At 42.5% G+C, this 17,537-nt stretch overlaps 2 protein-coding genes across 2 annotated transcripts; both read left to right on the plus strand.

Moving 5' to 3' along the window:
* Nucleotides 1-12,791: 12,791 nt before the first annotated feature.
* Nucleotides 12,792-13,628, plus strand: KY384_002310 (uncharacterized protein; the record flags this gene model as incomplete). The annotated part of the gene is made up of 1 exon (XM_044810833.1): nucleotides 12,792-13,628. The coding sequence occupies one exon, from the start codon at nucleotides 12,792-12,794 to the stop codon at nucleotides 13,626-13,628; it is 837 nt and encodes a 278-aa protein (XP_044671716.1).
* A 1,611-nt stretch (nucleotides 13,629-15,239) lies between these two features.
* Nucleotides 15,240-16,668, plus strand: KY384_002311 (uncharacterized protein; the record flags this gene model as incomplete). Its single annotated transcript, XM_044810834.1, has 5 exons — nucleotides 15,240-15,281; nucleotides 15,374-15,886; nucleotides 15,945-16,412; nucleotides 16,498-16,508; nucleotides 16,563-16,668. The coding sequence occupies 5 exons, from the start codon at nucleotides 15,240-15,242 to the stop codon at nucleotides 16,666-16,668; spliced, it is 1,140 nt and encodes a 379-aa protein (XP_044671717.1).
* Between the last annotated feature and the right edge of the window lie 869 nt (nucleotides 16,669-17,537).

Genomic DNA, 17,537 nt, shown 5'->3' on the forward strand with positions numbered 1-17,537 from the left:
AATAATAAATTAATAATTTTAAATTTAATATTAATATTTTTTAAATAATTATTAAATTAATTAAAGTTTTACTTATTTCTGCCTATTAAAAGCTTAGAAATAAATATTTATTTTTATTTAAAATATAATTATTAAAATATAAAAAAATATTCCTATAAATAGCTAATTAATAAATAGTTAATATTATATATACTAAGCTATAAAGGTTATATAGAGGCTCTACTATATAATAAATTAGTATCTTAGTTTATAAGCTTAATAGTAGTCTAATTTATATAATTAATAGCTTATTAGAATATATTTAATTAAAGCTTTAATTATTAAGATATAGTCTAGTCTATAGTATCCCTATAATAGCTAATTAGTAAGTAGTTAATAATATATACGGTAAATTTTTATTATATAAAAGCTTTACTATATAATAAACTAGTATGTTAGTTTATAAGCTTAATAATAATTTAATTTATATAGTTAAAGACTTATTAGAATATACTTAATTAAAGCTTTAAAATATATATTTAATTATATTAATTAGAGCTTTAATAGTTAAAATATAGTTTAATTTATATTCCTTTACTAGTAGCTAATTAGTAGCTAGTTAATATTATATATACTAAGCCTACCCTTTTTACCTATAAAACTATTATCTAATCCTAACTCTAAGCTATATATAATAATTAAAAATACCCTTAGTATATTTATATATTTTATTAATATTTTTTTTAGGGTTATATTATTTAAATCTTTATTTTACTTTTTATAAGCTACTACTTTTTATTCTTTTTATATTTATCTTTTTTATTAAAGTTATCTTTTTTTTTAAACCTTTTTTTTAAAAAAGCTTTTATTTTACTAGAATTAAAATTTTTTATTAATTTTTTATATAATAAAGATAATAGAATTTTATATAATAAAATAATAGAAATACAAAATATTTTTAATATTCTTTTTTAATTATTTTAATTCTAGTTAAAAGTAAAATAAAAGCCTTAAACTTATTTTCTATATACTTTTTCTTTTAAAAAATAGATATAAAAAAAGCCAATATATAATATTCTCTTTCTTTATCTTTTCTAGCTTTTAATTAAAAAAAACTTTAAAGTTTCTAAAAAGAGGAAATTTAAAACTTATTTCTATTAATTAATACTTTTAACCTTATCTTATCTATATACTTTACTTAGACTATTAACTATTTTATAATACTTTTTAATATATATAACTTTTTTATTTTAATAATAAGTTCTTATATTCTATAACTATAATCTCTATCTTTAATAGCTTTTTTAGCCTATAAATCCTTTTTTCTCAATAAAAAGAAATATTTATTAATTTTTTTAATGAATATAATATAAGGAGAAAAAAATATCTTCTATTATATATATTATTTTTAATTATATTTATTTTATTATTTAATATTAAATAATTATTAAAATTAAAATTAAAGATTATATTTAAAATTTAATATATTATTATTAATAAATTTATAATTATAAAGTTATAAAAAAAAATTTACTTTTATAATCGTATATTAAAAAACATTTTTAGACTTTTAATAAGATTTATAATCTTTACTAGCTTTTCTAAATATATTTTAAATTTTTAATATTAAAAATTATATTTAATATTTTTTATATTTATTTTATAAATCTTTTAATTTAAGCTTTTAAAGAGTATTTTCTTTAAAGAATAAAAATAAAAAGTTTTATTTTATATAAGAATATAATTTTTAAAAGAAGATATTTCCTTTATAATTTAATAGTCTTAATTTAAATAATTTATATTAATATTTTAATTAAAAAAGTTAATTAATAAATTATTTATAAATATTAATAGATTTAATTCCTTAAAGTTATAAAGCTTATAGCTCTTAAGCTTATTATTTAAAATAGAAATTTATTAAGTTAAAAGATATTAATTATTAAAGTATAGAAAGTAAGATAATAAAGTAAGAAAATTTATAATAGAATTAATATTAAAGAATTTAACTAGACTAGATATTAGTAGGCTAAATAGTTATTTTATTTAATTTCTTAAACTTTTATATAGTTATTTAATAGCTTTTACTTTATTATTCTTTTTATTATTTCTATTAGTTAAAATATTTATAAATATTGTTAAGGCGCTCTAGACACTAAATACTATATAGAAGTGTATAGAAAGTATAAGTATATTTATAACTTATAGATAAGATATAGTAGCGCAACTCTTAATAACTATTTAATAAATAAAAAAAACTTAATTTTTATTTCTAATACTACTTATTTAATATAAGGTTTATTAGTTCTAAACTTTAAGTATATATACTTTTATATATATTAATATATAAAATACTTAATTAAACCAGCTTTTCTTAGTAATATTTATTTTAAATAACTTTTTTTATTTTTTAAAAAAATTTAAAGTTTAGTAATACTACTATAAATATATATATATTTATAATTTTTAAGTTAAGAACTAATAAAACTAAGCTTAAATAAGATATTTTTTATATAATATATATAAATATTACTTAAATAGGCTTAGTTTTATTAGTATATAACTTTTGTTCCTAAAGTATACCTTTGTATAGCTATATATAGTACTATACTATATTTACTAGGGCTAGAAATGTATAGATAAAGACTTTTAAAATACTTATTTATTATTACTATATATAAATCTATAATTATAAATATTAAAGGTATATTAGTAAAGGGGTTTAGCTAGCCTAAGGGTAGCTATATAGCTTTGCTAGTAAGAAAGATAGTTTTTAGCTAGTGTAGACACTTAATAGTATAGTTTAAAAACCTTTAAACCCTAGGCCGGCACGGCCAATATTAGATTCTATAACTTATTAAATCATTATGTCTAAGCTCGTCAGACCACTAATAATGCCTAAAATTCTTAAGCTTAAGCCCATTGTCCGACAACTCCCTATTCCCTAAAATTTTTTCTTGGTCAAAGCCTCTAGAACTTCTATTCATCAGCTAACACTCCACCACTAGACTTGAAGATGAGATTGCGCATCGAAGTTGATGACAAGGAGATAGCTGGCATCATATCTCAAACTCCGGCACCGGGCTTTTGGCCTTCAGTCAGCTGGAATGTGTAAGTGTCATCCTAATCACGAAGTCTGTCGATCGGCTGTATGGACTCCCGTTCGCGTAAGCAAACCTGGGCCATATGACATCCTTTTCGTCTGCGCGAAGGTAGAATGTCTTGACTGTTTCCTACTACGAATTCCGGCCTGCCTCTTGAAATCCATTGATTTCCGTCATAGGCGAGTGTGAAATTCAGATGAGCAACATCACGCTGTCGTAGGATCGGCGCAAAGGCTTGATACAGAAGGCTAGATACAGCAGGCTATTGTATGAAGCGGTGGAGATGGTGACATAGATTCAACCCGAAATAAGAGATGTTGAGTACGTGAGAAGTATTCTCATGAGAGCTTGATGAATTCTTAGGACTTTGCTCTAGTCTAATAGTCTTCGATTTCAGTAGGAAACAGCAATTCCTCTACGTCTTCTTCGGTGGATGGGTCCAAGTGTAAACTTGAGTATGTGAAAACACTCTCGCGAGGGCTTGATGATGTCGCGACTTCGCTCTGGGCTCTCAGTTTCCGATAAGAAAAGGCATCTCGTCTTCGTCTTCTTTGGTGGCTAGCCCCAAGTGTGCACTTGGGGATACTTCATCGGCCGAACCTTGGGCTTCGATTGTTCGACTTGGACGTCTAGTGGAGCTGCAGCGGCTTGAGTATCAGGCCATGCTGCAAATGATGGCTGCGCGGACGCGGTAGACTGACTAGCTTTGAGGCGCTTTTGATTGATGTAGCAGCCCGTCCCCAGAGACTAATCTCTATTTGCATACATATTCCTCCGAGAACAAAGCAGAGACACTGTAAAGTGTCCATGCCTAACAAGCCTGTGGAGAGTGACGCTTGTTTCTCTTTCCAATCCTACGCCTTCTGCTCGTGATTGAGGGCCATTGTGAGATATGATTCCGACGGCGATCAGCCTGTTTGGAGGCAAAGTTCGTAGTGGACAACATTGAAGGTCCGAGATAAGGATGCAAAGGTGGTAGAGAGGCTTTGAGCGACTCTGAAAGCTTCTTTTACAGCAACTCATGTGTCGCTGTGTACTCTCTATCATGGGACATTTGCCAGTTTCCAGGAATGGAACGTCGCACGTTGAACCTTTATCCTCCCTCAACGCAGGGTAAGGCTTGCGTCCTTCGTGCGACACAAATCTTAAAAAATTCAAACATATTACTCACCATCCCACACTCCAGTACTTCGTTTTCCAGCGAAAGATCGAAGAGAGCATCGGTGGTCGTCGACAGGGCTCAGTGTCCACGCAAAGGGTACTAGAGACGGAAGGAAGAGCAAGGATACGGCTGACGGGTGAAAAGCCGGGGGCGTCTTCGAACCAGGGATGCGCAGCTAATCATCCAGCACCAAGATCGGTAGTCGCGCAGCCACGCCGACTTGGCTTGGCTTAAAATCCCATCTAAGGAAGATCTTTCGATCAGAGGCACAGTGTCGCCAACGTTTTGGTGGACTGCCAACGGTTGGGCAAACCAATTACTAGCAGTTCGTTTTAGCAGACTATTAGTGCTCCGGTCGTGTAGGAGAATCAATCTTGGGTCGTGATTTGGCTTGACCGCGGTATGGGACAGAGATCTGATCGATAGCAACTACGTTCAGTGGCTGCTGCAACTGGCAGGGTACAACATGATGTCTGGCTGAAGACTGCTGCAGTGGAACTTCCCCCCAAAGCTATCACTCATGATTGTTGATGAGTTGGGGGTGAATGTTGGTCAGTCTTTGGAACGTCTTCTTTTCCTAGGTCGCAAGATTGTACAGTCTCGTTGTGGACTGTCAAAGTGTTAGTGGTCCTCCTTCTTCTGTACACCAATCGCCGGAGCTGGCGACGTGGAAATCGGTTTATTTTGAGTAGCACAATCATCGTCGTGCTAGCGATGTCGTTTGGCTTACCTACTTTGGTGTACTATTGTCGAGTATCTTTTGCCTTGCCTATGCCGTCTTTCCCTGCTTTGAAGTCGACCAATTTACTCGAGGTCTCATGATGGTCATTTGGCATTTCGGAGCAAGTTCTGAAGCCGGGCCGTGTGATCGGAAGAAACTGATTCGACAGTGACACTCTGACATCGATGAAGAATGTATGAGCGAGTATTGACTCTGTGGCGGGCTTTTATTCGGCGAGATCGCATTGCCCCTACGACATATGCTCGAGACACCATCGATGGTGAAGCGCACGCTGGCGTGTGTAGCGGCACGATGTAACACCACTGTCGTGGATCCAATGTCAAGATTTGCGTTCGTAAGGGTGGATAAAGTGGCGATAGACTGGTGCTAGCCCGTAGCCTATGTACCTTTCGATGCTCTGCGCACCGTCAAGCTCTTGTGCCAGTAGTTGTTCAAGTGCAGGTTGCCAGCCAGTGATCAGGCAGTCATCGTCGCCGATTGGATTGCTTAGACGCGTAGTTTTCCGAGGCTCCGCATTCATCCTGCTTCCATCCCGCTACGATCTTGATATGAACCAATCTTGTTCCTCTGCTCTTGGAGACCTTCGTCACCGCTAACCACTGCACTTTGTCTGCGTACCTATCCGTGCCTTGGTCAGCCTGCATAGATTGAGCTGTTCGGTACCAGAGGAGAGGTGGTTAAGCAATGCGCTCCGCCTATATTCTTATCAGCTCTCATGCCTAAATTGATCGTGTAGACCTCTTACCTGCTATTATGTCTGTCGTTTGCTCGCCTCCAACTCACGGGAAATGTATCTCTTATGCCCTATTCTAAAGGTCTATCTCATCGTCACTTAGTCTCGTTAGGATGGCTAGTCCCTTGGCCCTGCATGCTCGTTCGGATCTTTGGACTATCGTCACATCGAGCGCAAAGACATTGATATTGTTTATTGGCCTATGTGCTACCTATTGCTAGTCCCAACTGATATTTGCTGACTAGAGACGACTTGTCTCATGTTTGGCACAACAGCGGCCCAACAAGGCCTTGTACCGTCAACCATCCGTGGCAATTTGCTGATACTGTATTAGAGGGATTTTTTCCTGCCCTTACTCGCTGATTTTCCACTCTCCTTCGTTTTTTTCGAGTTTTGACCTTCACCCTTCTTGCTGGGTACCTTTGCTCTCTGTGTTTGGCGTTTCCCCTTCTTCTATCTGGCATCTGCTTCTGGGGTTTGGCTTTCGCTGCTCTCGTTTAAACTACTTGCTTCTAAGTTTCGACGTTTACCCTTCTTTTTCGTTGCATTTCTTTCGGAGGTCTGACTCTCGTTTGCCTTTTCACTGTCTGCGTCTGGGGTTTGACACTTACCCTTCTTTTTCGTTGTATTTTTTGAAGGGGGTTGAGCTTTCCTCTTTCTCTTCCCATTCGACGATGACTTTTTCAAAACAGCATCGAGAAGCTTGGTAAACGAAGGATCAGCAAGCCGGCCAGTGAACTCCCCGACCTTCTCTCCAGGCACGTCTATGGTAAAGAGGTTGGGTATTACGGTAGCGAACTCTTCCCTTTCGGCTGCGACGCGTGCTGGTCTTTGATTATACAGACTATTGGTTGGTCGGGGACAATCCTTGATACAATGATAAGTAGTATTTTCAGTATCGGGATCAAGGGTAAGCTGTCGTAGATGATTTATGTATTCTAGCTAGGTTTGGCTCAAAGCCTACATCTAAATCAGTCATTTCCCTTTAATTCTGTGGACGTTCACGCTTACTCTGAATTGACGAATCGCTTCGTCCCAATGCTCACGTGTGATTTTACGACTAGCGAGTCCGAAAGACCAGAAAATGTCACGTTTCTACGTCGAGCCAGACCAGTCGATCGAGGAGAAAGGTCCCTTTATCTTTGGGTGATTTTGGATAGAGATTTCGATCGTTCGGGTCTCGTTGAACATATAATTCTGCTTCGTCATCAACAATCTGCCAACATGCACTTTTATTTTGCGACGAACTTGTAAACTCGTCGAGTCATTGCAGAACGCGAAGAAGACTTTGAATCTGGAAGTTTGATATGACTGATCACTGCTCCGAAACTCAAGCACGACATAATTTTCGTCCCAAGTGGTGAGGTCGCTATGTCTCATTCTGAGACTAAAATTGGTGTCAGGGTTTGAAACACTAGAACAGCGTGATACCTAAGGGTAGAGCTTCGGTTTGCCGCACATGGCATTATTAAGGCGTACGAAATTACTTCTCTCAGCTTTATCATCTTTACTATTAAAGTATTGTTAAGTAGCTATAAGCTTTGAATAAATTAGGTCAACAGGGCGAGCGTTGCAACGATTGTAAGAAGTGATACAGATGTTTGCATTTTTTTAGTCCCGAGGACGAGTTGAACGAGGCATTACTAGAGACTATATGACTGTCAACAGCTAACGAAATTCTGATTTCACGAGAGAATGTGATGGTGACGTGAACATGAAGGGACGAGATAATTCAAATAGGGAAACTTGCTTCTTATTTACATACGTTCGAAAAGATCACGAGTGCAAACATAGACGGAAACAATTACTGAGAACCCACACTGCGAGCATATGAGATGCTCTTTGACTGCTTACTCTCCAACCGGAGTAAAAGGCAGCGAGTGCTGGGGCTGTCGAGCTAGGTAATCAGCGTTTGTAATAATTTGACTTCGCGGTGCTTTAAAGCTGATGGTTAGTGGGCTGGACACAAATCTGCTCGACACTTTCAAAGCTCAAGATAATGGGGAAGGATGCAAATTTCATTTTGGTTTGAGCTGCACTGTGCAGCGCAAAGCGGGTTTATCATATCAAGTACTACAATCACTACTTGATGACTAAGGCAGACCCTCCCATTTCATTTCTGATTGTATTTCTTAGCAAAGGCCGCCACCCCAGTCCTTATGCTCTGAATCAATTGCTCACGCCCTTCTTCATCATCCTTTCAACATGCATTAGTTCAAACTCTCCAACGATGTTATCTAGAGAAACTTACTAAGTTTTTTACTCGCGTAGCAGCTACTGATTGGGGGTTTGGCGGTTGGCCGGTTGGGGTTTGGCGGGTTTGGGGTTGGCGGGCTGGGGGTTGGTCGTTTGCCTATCGAGCATTCAGTACACGCATCTCCGTTCGATACGTGAATACACATACAGCAAGCAAGGCAGCAAAACCAGATTCGATGTTGATATTGTTGGCGTCTGGGCCCATGATTATGGCTCTACATCTACCGGCAAGGGTTGAGCAGTCGTTGACGTAAGACTGCCACAGACCAGGAAACTCGATCTTGGGATTCTTGAGGTCTCAGTGCTACGTCAACGAGATCGAGGATACTGCACACTTACTGGGGACGACATGCTTGTTTCAGTTGACGTGATGCAAAGCAGAAGGTAAAAGTGTAGACAAAAGAAGACAAAAGAAGGTTGACGAAGGAAGGTTGGTGGGTGGGGGACGAGGTCAAACAATTCGAGGGTGGGGGACGAGGCTAGTTCGTTAGCGCGAGACTAGTCCGCTTTGCGCTTAGTAACGTCCAAGCCTGGATACATTTGTGAAGAGCATGCGCAGTCGAATCATGATTATCGAAGCTCATAAGTATTTCATTGCAACTAACTATTGCTATGGAATAAGACACATAGACGCTAACCCAGCGTAGGGGGTTTGCGCAAAGCACAGCAAAGGGTTTGAATTCTTCGCCCAAATCTGCTAATGGTGTGGATGATGAAGTTCTTCCTCGTAGTACTTGTAGACAGACAAGGGTGAATGATCATGCCAGCATGGAGAGAATCTGCATTGTTCCCCTCTAGCGAAGTAGCCGCAGATGGGTTTCACATGCACGTAGTCGGTGTCCGGAGAATGAGAGCAGATCTTCCACAGCAACTCATCAGTTTTTGAATAGTGTACAGAGTGGATGGATCACTTACTTTCTGGGCGCAGACCTTTCTCTCGAATGGACACTCCATGATATCCCTCCCCGAGTATTGGCACCTGTGTCCACGTACGATGCAAGGACACAACCATGAAGAAAGAGGCTGCCAACATCCGAACCAGTCCCAGACGTACTCTTCCGACTCGAATGAAGTGCGTTTGAGGTTTGGTCTGAGATTCGGTTGCCCGAACTCAGTGGGGTTTGCCAAAGCAAAGGGCGGAGCATCCATTATAGTAGCATACAGATCGGCTTTCAAGTTGGGTTTGAGGGGGTGGCCTTTCAACCTTTCCAGCACAATTTTCACTCCTGTGCGATAGCCAAATGTATTTGTTGACGGTCGAAGTTTGTGCTCCTTTTGCGGGGGTTCAAGGGGTTCAGTCCTGAGTTCAAGGCCGGTGTTCCGAGCCGAAATGTACTGTAAATCCGATGAGTGTGTAGCAAGTATTGTGCTGGGTATCGCGTGCCTACCAAATCTGGATGGTCTCCCAGCTCTTTTGAAATGATCTTCGGTTGCTGCCACGTCGGTGCATCCATGAGGAGGGTTTGCATTTCGATGAAGTTAGTTTGATTCATCGCTGAGAGAGATCCCTTTCTTCGTCAGTCGTCGTAGACTTCAAAAGGGGACACTCTTACACTACACCACGCGACGAGGCTAGGGTTATCATGCTCGATTCGTTCAAGTTCCTCATCCGTTGGCTCTGCCGTTGGATAGCTTGACTTAGCGATGACCCAACTACCAGCCGGGCGGACTCGATTGCTCATAATAGCTGAGTACAGAAGTTGGTGATGTGTCGGGTGGACGGAGCAAAAAGTGAGAAGTGGTATTGATGTGTTACGGGCTCGGACTTTGCGGATTGACCGAATGGCCGATTGGTTAGGGTCAGGTCGCGTGGTCATCCATCCGCTTTGGGCGAGTCGCGTCTAAACATGGAAACAGGATTTCTTGTTGACACTTTTAGACACCTTCGTCATCTTTTTTCCCCTCCATTCGCATCTCACTCGAGACGTAAATATCAAACTACGTTAAAGCGGCTTTGCGTCGCCTTCACGTTCACCCCATACATAGAAGAACCCCAAGCAAGCAAGAAGCAAAAGCAAGGAGTCAATCGACGAAGAGCACAAAATGGAAGCTACTCGTCATCTCAGACTCGAGCAGGACGAGGTTCAAATCCTCCACACAGCAGATCTGAGTAATATCACTTCCGAGATCAAACCCGGCGTGCATGCAGCCACGACCTTGCTGGTTCTCCTGGATATTGGCCACTCGAGAAAGAAAATCAGTCGGTACTTCGGGGAATGGGAAGAGATTAGCAGAATTCGTGGCAGGTACCATTGACTAATGGTCTGCTTTACAGACACATGGCCTCACTCTCCAAGACATCTTGAAATATTGAGAAACGGCATTCCGCGAGAGAACACTATACAAATAGTAAGCTTTCCAGATAGGCTTGATGTTCAGGACTGACCTGCTTTCAGCCCAGATGGCATGCTTCTCCCTCGAGCAGCAGTCACCTTTCGTCATCTAATGCATCAGGCTATACTTGCTAATAAATCCCATTTGGCACAAGAGGCCGCGGGGAAAATCCAAATATTCATGCTAGCAACCTATCTTGCTTCTGTATCCGTTAGATCGGAACGACGTTAGTCAAACGAGCGCAGTCGATGAAATACCACTTACGAAACCAGGCAAGCAGAAAGACTAGTTGCCAGACAACGAAGGAAGTGAAAAGTGGCAAGTCGAAGCTTTTACTTTAGTGCGAAGTCCTGCATCAAACCCAAGCTCAGATTAAACTAATCCTGTCCGCAAGCCCAGACATTGGAGTTGGTCACGTAGGAAGCATAGTCTTTGGTTTCATAACCCAAAGCTTTGGCTCCAAACGTGCAATACTTTGACAGTACCCAAGGTTTTGCTAATACGTCCTCGACCATAATCGCGGACAATGCAGCTATCGATTCCAGCCTCGATGATCTCTTGATAGAGCCACCTAGGTCAACTTTCAAATTTGCCGCTATCGTCGGCATGAATGAACTCAGGAAACGACTCTCATGTACGTTGAAATATCGCTATGTTCTCCACTCAAAACGTCAAAGCGAGCTTCTGACAGGAATGCTGCTCTTTGGAGAACCGAGGAATGAAAAATCCGTACCTGTCAGGTTGCTTGCTCTCGAGAACGACTGAAATTTTTATTAGATCAACGGAAGGGCTTTACTATCGAAATACGTTGGTGACACAGAGAAGTCTGTCTCCTTTCGCGCAAAAGAGAGACAATAACTGATATGGAATGTGTAGAGCTATCTCTAAAAATTTTCAGGAGAGCGGCAAAAACAGATTACACGATTCTGTTTTTGGAGGAATGAGATTTGATGCTTGCTAGGAGACCGGAGTCTCAACCCTAAAATTCAAACCATAATCCTATCTCCCATTTACAAACTAATTGGGACGAGGTAACTACCAGGGGGGTAACGTCATCATCGTGGGATCGACGAACAAACCATGGGACATCGATGAAAGTCTGATAAGCCGCTTCAGTGCTCGACTTTGGGTGCACAACCCGGATTTCGAATCTCGTTGCCAACTGCTGGAGTTAATCTTGAGAGACTTTGATCATGACATTGCTCATGAAGAAATCAAGCTTTTAGCAAGTCAGACGAATGGTCGATCCGGGCGAGATCTTCAGTCGGAAGTTCTCTCGCTTTATGTGACTTACTCGTTTTCATCATTAATCAACTCCGAATCTTAGCCTAGTGTATTGATTACGTCACTAAGGAAGCCCGAAGGGGAATTGCGAATGCTATGGTGTATGAGGTTAAGGACCCGGAGGAAGGCAGGATATTTGCCGTCTTTTGGTGTCCATTCTATCTTTTGAATATTGGGGACACTGAGGCCCGGACATTGCTCTCTAAACAGAGTTGTTACAGAAACATCAAGGCGCGCTTGGTCGGTTCGAAAACATAAAATCCGATCTACACGCCGTTTTTTTGATCGCTGCGCCCATTTGCTTGACTTCCGTGGTATTGATCTTACCAAGCGTAGGTGGCATACCCCTTGTCATTCACTCTTCTATTGCGACTCAACGCTCATGCCTTTCCTAATTTGGCTAGGCTATAGAAGAATCGAACCTCACTTTTGCATTCCTCACTCTTACACCTCACTCCTCCTCACCCACCCCATCCACTACACTATACTCTTCATACCATACCCCATACAGAGATCTCTGGATCACTGCTCTACAGAGCCAAAGCTGCATCACGTAAGTCCTCCAAAACACCATGCTGCATTATCTACACGACGCAACCAAAGCCCATATTAAATGAGATTGATGTGACATGTGACATCTGAATGAGCTGAGCCTGTTACACCCTTCCAAACATCCTGAGACCTCCATAAAGCCAAACATTACCCCATTACTCTGTTCAAGCCTGTGACGAGATCACGACAGATCGCTGACGACTCATCAGGATCCTCGAGATGGCCCCGCAAAGCAACAAACGCATCGCTTGTCGCGAGGCTAAGGTCTCCGGATACCTCGTATGTTACTTAGTACACATATCACACGGCCCTGTTGACATCGGGAAGACGAGAACGGCCAACAGAATCAACACGGTCGGCAAGAACAACGCTGCCTTTGACTACAAAGGCAGACGACACATCAAGATGGTTGCTCTTAATAGAGCTATAATTCGCGACTGCATGGTCCATCTTCCAGGTCTGACAGTGAACGGCAACATCGACCCATCTGTGGCAAGCGGCATTCTCGTCCCTATCAATTGGGGGTTGAAGCGGCAAATCGTTGAGGTTGTTTGCCATCGCAACCGAGCGGGGTATTAGCTAGTCATTAGACCACGTAGCTTCTTACTCTTCAGTACAACTACTGTTCATCATCTCCATCATTCGACAATGGCCAATAACGCAGCTACGAGCAACAATTCCGCTGTGAACCTTCCGGCCCCTTCACTTGCCGTCCATGCTTTAATGGCCAACATCTCCCAGCTAAATGGTTTTCTGCCTCGAGACGATAAGCCAAAGGGGCGTAAGCTCTACAACTTTGAGCAACCAAATCCGCTGCTGCTCGCGGACGACCCAATGGTGGACTTTTTCAACCGGGAGATTGACATGGGCCACCCTGACCAAGACTACCGGACAATAGGGAAGGTTATTTTTTTCAGAAACCATACCCTAACACCAGACGAGATTCGCCACTTCTGTTCTTCCAAAAAAATGCTCTCCCGAAGCCCCAATTGGGAAATCCACAAAGCGAACATGGGCAATGCAAAAGACGATTTCCAGCACCAGACGTTTAAGGCATATCTGGAAGGGCTAGCTGGGACCATTAGCCTCGTCGGAGGGATGGAAGTGCTCTCTAACCTCTCGTCACATGAGCGAATGGTCTTCTACAATGGGCTTGTAGCCATGAACCCATTAGCAATGGCCCACGTCGTGCTCCGGATTCTGGCCTCCAGTCTCGATCTCGACAATCTTTTTGCAGCATATGACCCACTTCGCGCCAAATGGCAAAATAAGATACGATTGGAGACGGTGTGGGCAATCGAAGATGTCTTTTCCCTTCGGTTTATGTCAACCACAAAGGCCGACAAGGATCTCTGCTTTGATAAGTGGAGAGACATGCCCCGCGACCTCGCTTTTGTTTCAATGAATCTTGGTGGACTTGGTGAAGTCCCGGTCAATGCCTCGGGGACATTGAGCCGTGTTGCGAGGAAGGGTAAGAGGGCGTAAGGCGAGCCACAAGGGATTTAATATTATGCAGACCATGGTTATTATAGCTCACCGGCTTTAAATTGTCGCCAACGAAAGCCAAAATAGGCCTTGGGGGCAGTTGCATGAAAATGAAATTTTATAAGTTCCTCATTCCAGAGTTCTTATCGGGCAGAATCGGTGACGCTGCAGCCTTTTCGTGGAGTTAGCCGCCTGTACTTCAATTGCTGTTTTGCTTAACTGACGATTGCAGGACAATCTGGCGCTATGAATGGAGACTTCTCAATCGGGCAGAGAAACATGGACCTGGTTAGTGGTGCAATCTGAATCGCACTGCCGGCCTCTAGCTGTACTTTCCGCTTTGGCAGGCTGATATTTTTCCTGCCAAGGCGTCTTTGCGTCCTCTTGCAGAGAATCTATCTCTGCTATCGGCCCGTTATCTTCCAACTCTTGTTGCATTTTGCCAATTTCTAACTGGAAAACTTGGGTCCGCGCCTTCGTTGTTTGTCCGTACCCGAACGCCGATCCTTCTGGGAGAGTGCTCGCTATGCTAGCTGTCGGGCGTTGATCAATTCTCAATTGCAGGGGGCAGCCTTTTAATCCTCATGCTTTCAGATGGAGGTTGCAAATCAAATGCCTCCTCAGATGCGACTGCAGTAGCTTTTGGATATTGATCTCCCGCTCATTGTCGGTTTTTCCGACATCAACGATAGCCTTTGAAATGGTTGTAAATTTCGTAGCCCAATCCTCATTCTCACTTCGGTTTCTCGCGTGACGGATGGCTTTGAAAGAAGGAAGCTTTCCATCAACGATTATGCCTTGAGCGGCTTGAGTTTGACACGCTTCTTCTCAGAACAGAGCTTTTTCACCGTCGTTGGAAGCTGTGAAGGTCGGGTATCCAATATTCGCCCTTCTGATCATATTGCTAGAGGGACGTTAGTCTGTCCTGTGGGTGAAGTCTTCGATGTGCTTACTAGACCGAAGCGCTTGAACTCACACGCTTTTGTTTCTGCACTGATGCGCGGGTTCTGCAAGCCTTGTGATCACGATGAGCACACGAATATGATCCACATTGGGGGCCAATGCTCCAACATGATGTCACAGGGCCAGTGCAAATACGACGGACCCAATGGATGTACCTTGAATCACAGCCCAGCTCTGCTGTACAAGTCGTATGAGCATGATAGGTGCCATCATCGGCAGCTAAGAGATTAATGGCCCACAAAACGGTGCGTGGCAGAGAAGTAGACCTACACATGAAACTGGGCAACGAGGAGAAAGACCTACAATCATGTCAATTGCCAACGACTTTTTGTACTAGCAAGTCAACACTGAACAGCTTGAGCAAATCATTCATTGTGGTAGCATTCCAAATTCTATTGAAACGAATATTCATAGGGCGTATGAGCCAAATAGAGAATAGTAGCTCATCTTTCAAGGATTTGCGTACGCACGTTCGTATTGATCAAAAGCTCGTAGCAGCCTCGTACCCGCGAGCCCGCCTCGTACCCGCCTCATGATGCTAGCGCATGACCTCGGCCGAAAGATAATCCGACGCTAAAGTCTTGTCAACACCTCTTCCTCCAACTCATAGCATCATCACAATGTCCAGCCAACCCATCCAAACCGATCATGACTGGCCGCGGCTTTAATTTGACTCGAAGGACGCGTACGGTTCGATGACAGATGGACTTGAACCCTGCACCACAGCAGCAGCAGCTCGCAGATGACCAACTACCACACCCCATAGCTGATTTGGCCTACAGCAAGCACGCGTGACAGATGATCCACCACTACGTCAAAGAGATTATTCTCCAGCGCCACGCCGTCCTGCAAATTATCCAAGAAACATCACCACCGGAATCAATGTGTTGCTGTTCGACCGAGGACCTGTAAGTCTATTTTTGAAACGCGGTCTCCATGAGATGTTGATGTCAAGACAGCCCACATCGCAAAGGCCAGGACTTGACCGCCCTCCAGAGATGCTGATGCTTCCTGACCGTGACTCACACTTCTCTGCCCTCTATGAATTTGCCTACACGAAAGATGAGGACTGGAAATGGGATATACGATCCTGGACAAAAGCTTCTCCCCAAATTTTCCAACCACCACCAATTGCCACACCTACAGAGACAGATGACCCACGACCGACTACCTCTGCTGAAGCCATTGAGCAACCACCACCACCACCAGCTGCTGCTGCAAATGTCGGGGAAGGTGTCCCATTGACTCTACAGGAGGATTTTGATCGACAATTTGGAGTGAAATCACTGGATAACGTAAGCGAATACAAGCGTGCACATATTCAAGAAGAGCAGTACTAACCTACGACGGTAGGAGGACAAATTGGCCCGCAGAATCGACCATGCGCCGGTGGCTGCTTCAATCAAGGATATTGGCCTAAGATACGCTCCTACGCCACGCCTTACGCGGTTCACCCGTGAGCCACAACTGTCCATCAGCCCCCCATTCAACGCATCTCCTGAGCTACAACCCAATGTGGCCTTAGCAGCGCCTAAAGCCCCAATCGTGCCCGCAATGCCTCAGAGGCAGACAGCACCTGAAGAGCAACAAACTAGATCTTTCCTGTCGATAGCACAGGAGCGTGCTCTCGCGGCTGGAGCTCATCTATTTGAGACAAGGAAAGCAGCTCTGATGAACGAGGACACAGAGAAAGCGGTGATCGAATATGAGTTAGAATTTGAACCAACACAGATAGCAGATGTTGAGCACCCTACGCTGTTACCGGAAGAACGTCAAGAAGCAACGAGGCACAATGAGCTACAGCTTGGCACATGCGATAAGGTGCAAAGATATCTCTGCCCTTTTGCGCTATTTATGGAGAAAGAATGCCCGGACAGACAATGCTACTACGTCCACTCTTGTCCAGAAGAACGTGTTGTGAGCATCGTCACTGCGCGTAAATCAATTACTGAAAAAGCTAATGTTCTCTAGACATGCAAATGCGGAGGCATACATCCCGGGCACCCATGCAAGCTCAGCGCCAGCACTGGCTGGTGCTCGAAAGCAGCTTGCTGCGGTCAGCACAATGCCCTACTGAGAGTTAAGTGGACGGAGCTGGCCCACTACTACGGGCATTTCATGTCACCGTAAAGCAGTTGAGCCACAGCAAAGACCCCGCAGTTGGCAATCGTGTACGTAGAAGCGGCCTAAATAAATGAATCATGTCAAGAAGTCCGTGAGTATATCACGAATCGTGTTATGAACAAGTCTTCATTTGATAGTATTTTGTGGTGAGAAAGAAGGCTTTGGCAGCCATGAAAGCCATGCTCCTTCGGCGAAGTTCAAAATGGGTGTTGCTTTTCATGACCTCGGTGTAGATGGAAATGCGAGGCACACAGATTGTCAACCAGCGCTTTGATCCGATCCTTTGACTCTGCCTATTCGCATGTTCAACGCGATGAGACATGAGCTAGAAGCGAGCGCGGACATTCTCAAAGATGTCGAAGGGGTGGTGCACACCGGTGAGAAGCTTTTAGTACTCAGAAGGTCGAGCGCTGGGTGCACAACGGTACTCAAGATGCTGGTAAGTCAGACTCATAGGCTAAGAGTCGGCTAAGACTCAGTGATAAGCGATCAAGATAAGCGTTGATCACAATGTCCTGGGAAAGAGGCTGACTCATTAAGACCTGCGCCCGAACGAAGTGCATTCCCAATTTCGCGAATAAGCGATCTATCAAGCAGAGGCTGAAGTTCATTTTTTCGCTCTCTACCCTCCATCAAACCCTCTCTCTCGCAGCAAAATCAAGCACTCCGCGATTGTCAGTCGCAGTAGTGTCGTCATCAGGATGCGAGCCAAAATGCAGACAGTCAGGTCCGTTCTACACGGACTTGGACTAGATCCTGTCTTGTACACCATGTGTGATTTGGCTTAACTAGTTTGGATTGCATAGTGTTAATGACTTGATA

Source organism: Bacidia gigantensis (assembly GCF_019456465.1).
Source record: "Bacidia gigantensis strain McMullin 20006 chromosome Unknown contig_156, whole genome shotgun sequence".
NCBI lineage: Eukaryota > Fungi > Ascomycota > Lecanoromycetes > Lecanorales > Ramalinaceae > Bacidia > Bacidia gigantensis.